This window comes from Neovison vison, chromosome 11 (genome assembly GCF_020171115.1).
Source record: "Neovison vison isolate M4711 chromosome 11, ASM_NN_V1, whole genome shotgun sequence".
Lineage (NCBI taxonomy): Eukaryota > Metazoa > Chordata > Mammalia > Carnivora > Mustelidae > Neogale > Neogale vison.
Genome location: NC_058101.1, coordinates 97,772,342 through 97,779,336, shown reverse-complemented (window position 1 = coordinate 97,779,336; position 6,995 = coordinate 97,772,342). Strand labels below are relative to the sequence as shown.

The 6,995-nt window shown below is 39.5% G+C and overlaps 1 protein-coding gene across 1 annotated transcript; it reads right to left on the bottom strand.

The window, feature by feature from the left end:
- Window positions 1-2,957: 2,957 nt before the first annotated feature.
- On the bottom strand, window positions 2,958-6,219 carry LOC122890272 (GTP-binding nuclear protein Ran-like). The gene is made up of 2 exons (XM_044225960.1): window positions 6,113-6,219; window positions 2,958-3,950 (listed from the first exon to the last, which is right to left on the bottom strand). The coding sequence occupies exons 1-2, from the start codon at window positions 6,217-6,219 to the stop codon at window positions 3,338-3,340; spliced, it is 720 nt and encodes a 239-aa protein (XP_044081895.1). The 3' UTR covers window positions 2,958-3,337.
- Between the last annotated feature and the right edge of the window lie 776 nt (window positions 6,220-6,995).

Sequence of the window (6,995 nt, the reverse complement as noted above, 5' to 3'; positions counted from 1 at the left end):
AGAAAGCCACAACACCAGAGAGACTAAATATTTTTTGGTTTAAAATAAAACCATTTTGGGGGTGCCTGGGTGGCTTGGTGGGTTAAAGCCTCTGCCCTCAGCTCAGGTCATGATCTCAGGGTCTAGGGATAGAGCCCCGCATCTGGCTCACTGCTCTCTGCCTGCCTCTCTGCCTACTTGTGATCTCTGTCTGTCAAATAAATAAATAAAATCCTTAAAAAAATAAAAATTAAAAATAAAATAATAAAATTATTTTTGTTAGCTCCAATGTAATCTATAAAACTGTATACAAGTGTATAATTCTATATTCTGCTAGATAATTTTTGTGGAAATGAGATTAGAATACCTCCCCAGTAAAAGCAATCATAGTAAAAACCATGGAAACCACTAAATCAGAAAATATTAAACGAAGAGAAAATATTAAAAGAAGAGAATCAAGGAAGATAGAGTATCTAAGCATCCCTATCCATTAAAAACTCAAATAAACTAATATTGTAAATTTTCAGAAACAATGCCAGAAATACCCCTATTTGCAGTGTGTCACATAAGCACATTATTAATTCTGGAATATATTTTCCTGATTTCTTTCTTTTATTTCTTGTTTTAAAAATGTCTCTCCTTTAAGATCTTAGAACACTTTAATGTGAAACAAGTTCCTCAAATATTGATGCTTTGTGAACAACAGTGTTTTGTCTAATGTTACAAGTCCTCAACTATTTGCGGTTTTGTCTCTATTTATACTCAAATCCTAAGTGTGACACAAATTAACAATTGTCCTATTATTTGTTATGTATCATCGATGAGGCAACAGCAGTAACTGGGTTTCTCAGTGTCTTTGAGTGATTTGGATTGGATTTATACTGTATCGGTCGCTAAATGCTAATTGTTGGAACTCGTCGTCATCGTGTGGATGTGTGTGGTTGGTTGTATGATTCACTGAGATCCTAAATGCCTTACAGCCAGTAGTGTGCTGGTAAATGGTTAACAACCAGCTTCCTGGGACGGGTAGAAACCCAGCCCTGATCTGTAACATTTGCCAGTTTCGATGGAGTAAATACTCCTACCACGGCCGATTTCCAGATAACTGAAGAAGTCCCTCACTTCAGAGTCAGGAAGACCTACACAAAACCAGCTCCTGGGATGCTCCTCCAACACGCCACACAACTTCATAGCAATCTTGAATGTATAACTTGGAAATTCAGTGACATCCCAACTTTTCATTCCAAATGACCCATGCTCACGAAGGAAAGTTCAAGGCACCCCAGTCATCACTCTTCCTCTCCTTTTTCCCATCACAACTATTCCTTCTCTGAAATATGGAGTCTAATTCTCCGCTAAGATTTTGATATTAAAGCTCCTCTCTTGAAGTCGTGAGAGTGAAAACTCAAATCTTCCCTCTCCACTTTGCACATCTTAACAATGCCACTGTCTGAAAAAAACAAAATAAAAAGGAAAGAAAAAGACAACTTCCTTGGTTATTCTTTAGGTCCAGAGAAGTAACCACTTCTATTTCCTAGCACCCTAAAGGAAGGCGAATAACTGTAACTCTTCCCTAAGTTACATTTTTTTTCCAATTTATTTATTTTTAGAAAAACAGTATTCATTATTTTTTCACCACACCCCGTGCTCCATGCAATCCGTGCCCTCTATAATACCCACCACCTGGTACCCCAACCTCCCACCCCCCCACCATGAGCTTTTTTTTTTTTCCCCAATTTATTTATTTTCAGAAAAACAGTATTCATTATTTTTTCACCACACCCAGTGCTCCATGCAAGCTGTGCCCTCTATAATACCCACCACCTGGTACCCCAACCTCCCACCCCCCCGCCACTTCAAACCCCTCAGACTGTTTTTCAGAGTCCATAGTCTCTCATGGTTCACCTCCCCTTCCAATTTACCCAAATTCCCTACTACTCTCTAACGCCCCTTGTCCTCCATGCTATTGGTTATGCTCCACAAATGAGTGAAACCATATGATAATTGACTCTCTCTGCTTGACTGATTTCACTCAGCATAATCTCTTCCAGTCCCGTCCATGTTGCTACAAAAGTTGGATATTCGTCCTTTCTGATGGAGGCATAATACTCCATAGTGTATATGGACCACATCTTCCTTATCCTAAGTTACATTTTAACATGCAAGGTTGTGCTGATTTCAGAGCCTCCTATGAAAGCTCTTTCACACCTCCCTATGTCTAGGGTCACCACGAATGGTTCCACAGGGGAAGTGCATATCCAAGTGCCTGGCACAGGGAGGGAATGGACATGCTTTTGCTGAATAAGTAAATGAATATTTATCTCCTCTCTCAATTTTGTGATACCTTTTTTTGGACAGTGCCCTGGAAGAAAAGTGCCATAATATAGCTGCACCTCCATAATGTATCCTCAGTTATTCTACATATACGTCCTACAAAGGCTACTGATGGAAGGGGATACTACAGAAGCATTTCTGAATTTGGCAGTGGAAATTAAGTTGCTAAATTGCAGCTACAGGAAAATGCCATATTCTTAACATTGTCCAAAATCAAAGTCATTGCCATCTCATTGTCACAATTGCTCCAAACTTCCTGGCCCAGATTTACTGAGGATAACCTGCCTATATTACAGGAGGCCAGGTGAGCATCTGAAAAATGGTAATAAATGAAAGCACCTGGCTCAGAATCGTACCCTACAAATACTTTTTCTTATAATAACTTTCTACCTTCTCAATACTTCCCTTTCCTTTTTTCTCTTCACTGACACTATAATCACATGTTACCACTGAAATAATCTCTATCAGGAACCTTGCTTCAAGTGGGAAGACAGGCAATAAACAGCTTCATATTTTCATGTGTTTTGATAAATACAGTTCTGCTCTTCCTTGAGCTGATGTGGACAATAAGGATATTTTTGAGGAGGGGTATATTTCATAATTCCGTTTGCTTTATTAACAGTGCACAAAAACGGGGCGCCTTGTGGCTCCTTTTTTTTTTTTTTTTTTAGATATTTGAAATACAACTTTATTCTGATTCTAAACGAAAAGGAATGGGAATGACAGTGACAAACAAGATTTCACCACTGGATATTGTGACGGGACTATAGCAGTCTCATATCTGAAACTCAGGAAGGAAACAACTGCGTTCCAAAACAGCTAAATATGCAGGTCCAAAAAATGAAGGTACTTTTTAAACTGCCACATTCACTCCGAAGCCCATTCATCTCCTTCAGCATCCCAAAGATTAAGCACATGTTCTGCTCAGCTATATAATAAAGTGGCAAACACGCTGCACCACTGACATCACAGGACAGTTGCCTATAAAACTAGACTTCTGACGCTGGCCTCCGGCTGCACGTTCTCACAGGTCATCATCCTCATCCGGGAGAGCAGTTGTCTGAGCAACCTCTAGATCGTGCTCATACTGTGCTGCCAAAGCTGGGTCCATGACAACCTCTGGCGGGGCAAGAGCGGGCATGGCGACAAACTCCAAGTTAGGGTCTCCAATTAGTTTTCTAGCAAGCCACAGGAAGGGCTTTTCAAAGTTGTAGTTACTTTTGGCAGAAATGTCATAGTACTGAAGATTCTTCTTTCGGTGGAAGACAATAGATTTTGCCGTAACTTTCCTGTCCTTAATGTCCACTTTGTTGCCACACAGCACAATGGGGATGTTCTCACACACTTGTACCAGATCTCTATGCCAGTTAGGCACATTCTTGTAAGTAACCCTTGACGTGACATCGAACATTATAATGGCACACTGGGCTTGGATGTAGTAGCCGTCCCACAGGCCGCCGAACTTCTCCTGGCCGGCCGTGTCCCACACGTTGAACTTGATGGGTCCCCTGTTGGTGTGGAACACGAGCGGGTGGACCTCCACGCCCAAGGTGGCTACATACTTCTTCTCGAACTCCCCCGTCAGGTGACGCTTCACGAACGTCGTCTTCCCGGTGCCGCCGTCGCCAACCAGCAAACTGGTTGGGACAAGACAGTTAAGCTTCTACCTTCAAGTCAGATTACGATCCTCAGAGCCTAGGATCTATCAAGTCCCACATCAGGCTCCCTGCTCAGTGGGGAGCCTGCCTCTTCCCCTACTTATGCTCTCCCTCTCTCAAATAAAATCTTTTTAAAAATGCACAAAAGGATTCCAAATGTATTCTTTTATTTTGTAAGCAGCATTATAATTATTTTCTACCACTTTCTTTGGAAATAACATGATTTCACCTATAAGTTAATGGTGTCTGATTAGCTAATCTGACCTTTAGCTCAAAAATTAATATGACAAATACATGCTAAAGAAATTTTTCTGAATTGATGAATAAAGAATGAATGAATGGAGATCAAATCATTATTCTGGAATCTAAATGCATTTTGAAGCCCAATCTATTTTGAAAACTGTTCTCTCAGAACACATCTCACTGCCATCTTGGAAACTGACCATATTTTTTATTTTAAAGATTTCATTTTATTTTTTTATTTATGAGAGAAGGAGAGAGAGAAAGAAAGCGGGGCAGGAGAAGAAGGAGAAGGACAAGCAGACTCTGTGCTGTGCTGGGAGCCTGACACAGGGCTCAATCTCACCACCCTGAGATCATGACCTGCATGGAAACCAAGAGCCGGATGTTTAATCAACTGAGCCACCCAGGCGCCCTGGATATCGACTACCTGTGATATAATTTCATTCAACTCTGCATATTACTAAGGACCAAAAAATATAATGCTGTTTATCAACTGCCAGACCAAATCTTCATGAACTCTGTGGTTATAGCTATTGTTATAGTAGAATCAAATTCTGTTACCCTGATGAGCTTTCCCAAGTAAATTTTCAAAGCTGTGGTTAAATCTGGTTTTATCACTGTGCCTTATTTTAACTCAGTAACTTCCTTCAGAATTAAAAGTTTCAAACATATTAGAGAAGGCAGCAGCTGCTCTGTTGCTCCTACTATTAAGTTTGCCAAAACCCCAAATAGCCTGTAGAGGTCCTTCCAAACCTACAACTGCAAGCAAAAACATCACATCTTTATTAAGAAGCAAAGGGATCCATAACAATTTACCAGGATAGAGAAAACTACAACCTTCCCAGATAATGGCTGTATTTCAAAAATCTTTCTTTCTATTGGTTCCAGGAATTAGTTTCTCAATTTAAAAAAGACAAACGCAGCTAAAGTCAATCTAGTTTCCAAGTGTTTGGTCATAGATGAATCTATGGTAGTACCTTCAAGATTCCTTCCTTCCCTCCTCTCTTCACTAGATACTTACTGACCAGCTGTCATATCCAGCAATTAAAAAAATCAACATCTAGGACAGATAAAATTCTATTTATTAATTTGAAATAACATTTTGTTGGGTTCAAAATAATACTAACCACAAAAACCTATATTCTTCAGTAGCAAACACTTACTCAGTGTCCACTATTGAGCCTCTTGGTTTTTGTCTTCGATGTTACATGACTTTGATTGTATTGGTGCACACAGAAAACTGGTTTGCCTGCCATCCAACCTGCGTGCAAAATCCTCAGTGGAGCAATAGTGGAGTTTAAGTCACTTTGCTCAACTAGTGTCGGCTATTCCTGATGACAATAGTGCCAGCAGGGTGGGGCAAGATTACAGTCAGATTAATAAGAAGTTTAATCCTCTACTTCCCCCATATTAATATAATGCAACAGTTTCTCTTTCCACAGGGTACAATTAATAATCATTTCTCATTCAAGCAGCTGAGACACAACACTACCATTAGGCAGTGTTTCTGCAACAGCTGAGTCATCCCTTTCAGTTTGGTGTCAATTAGGCTAATTAGTGGTTAGCAGCTCAGACTGCCCTTCAATCATTTGGAAATAGCTCTCCACACAAGTGTCAGGCACTTGCTGTCAGATTTTCTCACATACTGATGATATATGTTCTTGGCTGCTCAGACAGAAACTACAGGCTAAAAAGACAGAATTCCATTGGCCACAATGCTTGTCTGTCCACTGTCACAAAACAGAGCTTTTGTTGGCTACCCACCAGCCCTGTGGTTTCTTGTCAGCCACAGCAGTGCGGGCACAATTTATTGGCTGATGATACAAACTGATTCCTGGTATCTTTTCATCTCACCAGCTAGGTGGTCGGGGTGTGCTTTCCCCGGAGGGCATATGTACCTGTGAAAACACTCTTTCTTTTGGCTCTGGTTCTCAACCCGGGCAAAGGGGATTAGAAACCTGGCTTTTAATTGTGCTTGCCTTTTTCTTTTGCGAGTGGCAATCATTCTGTAGCACCTTTTGTGATATGAAAATGAACACTGGATTAAAGCATATTTTTGATTCCTCACCAACCATTCTAGTCAGTCAGGCACCTCACTTAAGCCTGTGGGTGTGCTTACAGGGTAGCTCAGTTCTGGCAACAGGCAAGCCTGGTTTCTACTCCTCAAGAAGACATTGCGAACACGTTTACAGAGATAATTCAAAGAATTATTTAGCATTGTTTATTTAGTTATCAAAGAAAATCTTGGAAGTTTTGACATCGATTTCCCTCGTGAGATTTTAATAGCCATAATACATCCTCAAAGAGGCCACATAAGTTGTACAGAAACATAAATGAGGTTGTTCTACAAATGGAATCTTTGTTTGAAAAAGATCTTTTCAAAATTAAGGTGGTGTTATGACTTAAAACATGTGATGTATACTGACATATCTTTTAGTATACCTCACATGAAAAATTTTTAAGTATCCACATAGATGTCTTATCCTAATAGTTTAGATGTTTAACAAAAGTTGCCTTCTTCTATTAAATTAGTTATGCTATCCATCTTTTGATTCTAAGAAATTGAATTCTAATAATAACATTATATATGTATATACTTTTGAATATGGTAATTCAAAGATTTCCAAGAGTCAATATAAAATTAGAGACTATGTCAGTTAAATATTTATAATGACATAACAAAATAAGTAATGAAACTTATGCCAGCTTTTATGTAAAGAATCTTCTAGATTCATCACTGGCATGACAAGTATACAGATGGCTTAAGCTTCTCTGTGATGC

Bases quoted from the DNA above. Each gene is read 5' to 3' on its own strand.
- LOC122890272 (XM_044225960.1), bottom strand. From the start codon at position 6,219: ATGATTGCCACTCGCAAAAGAAAAAGGCAAGCACAATTAAAAGCCAGG. The intron at 3,951-6,112 runs GTACATATGCCC...TGTCCCAACCAG, and splicing joins AAGAAAGAGTGTTTTCACAG to TTTGCTGGTTGGCGACGGCG.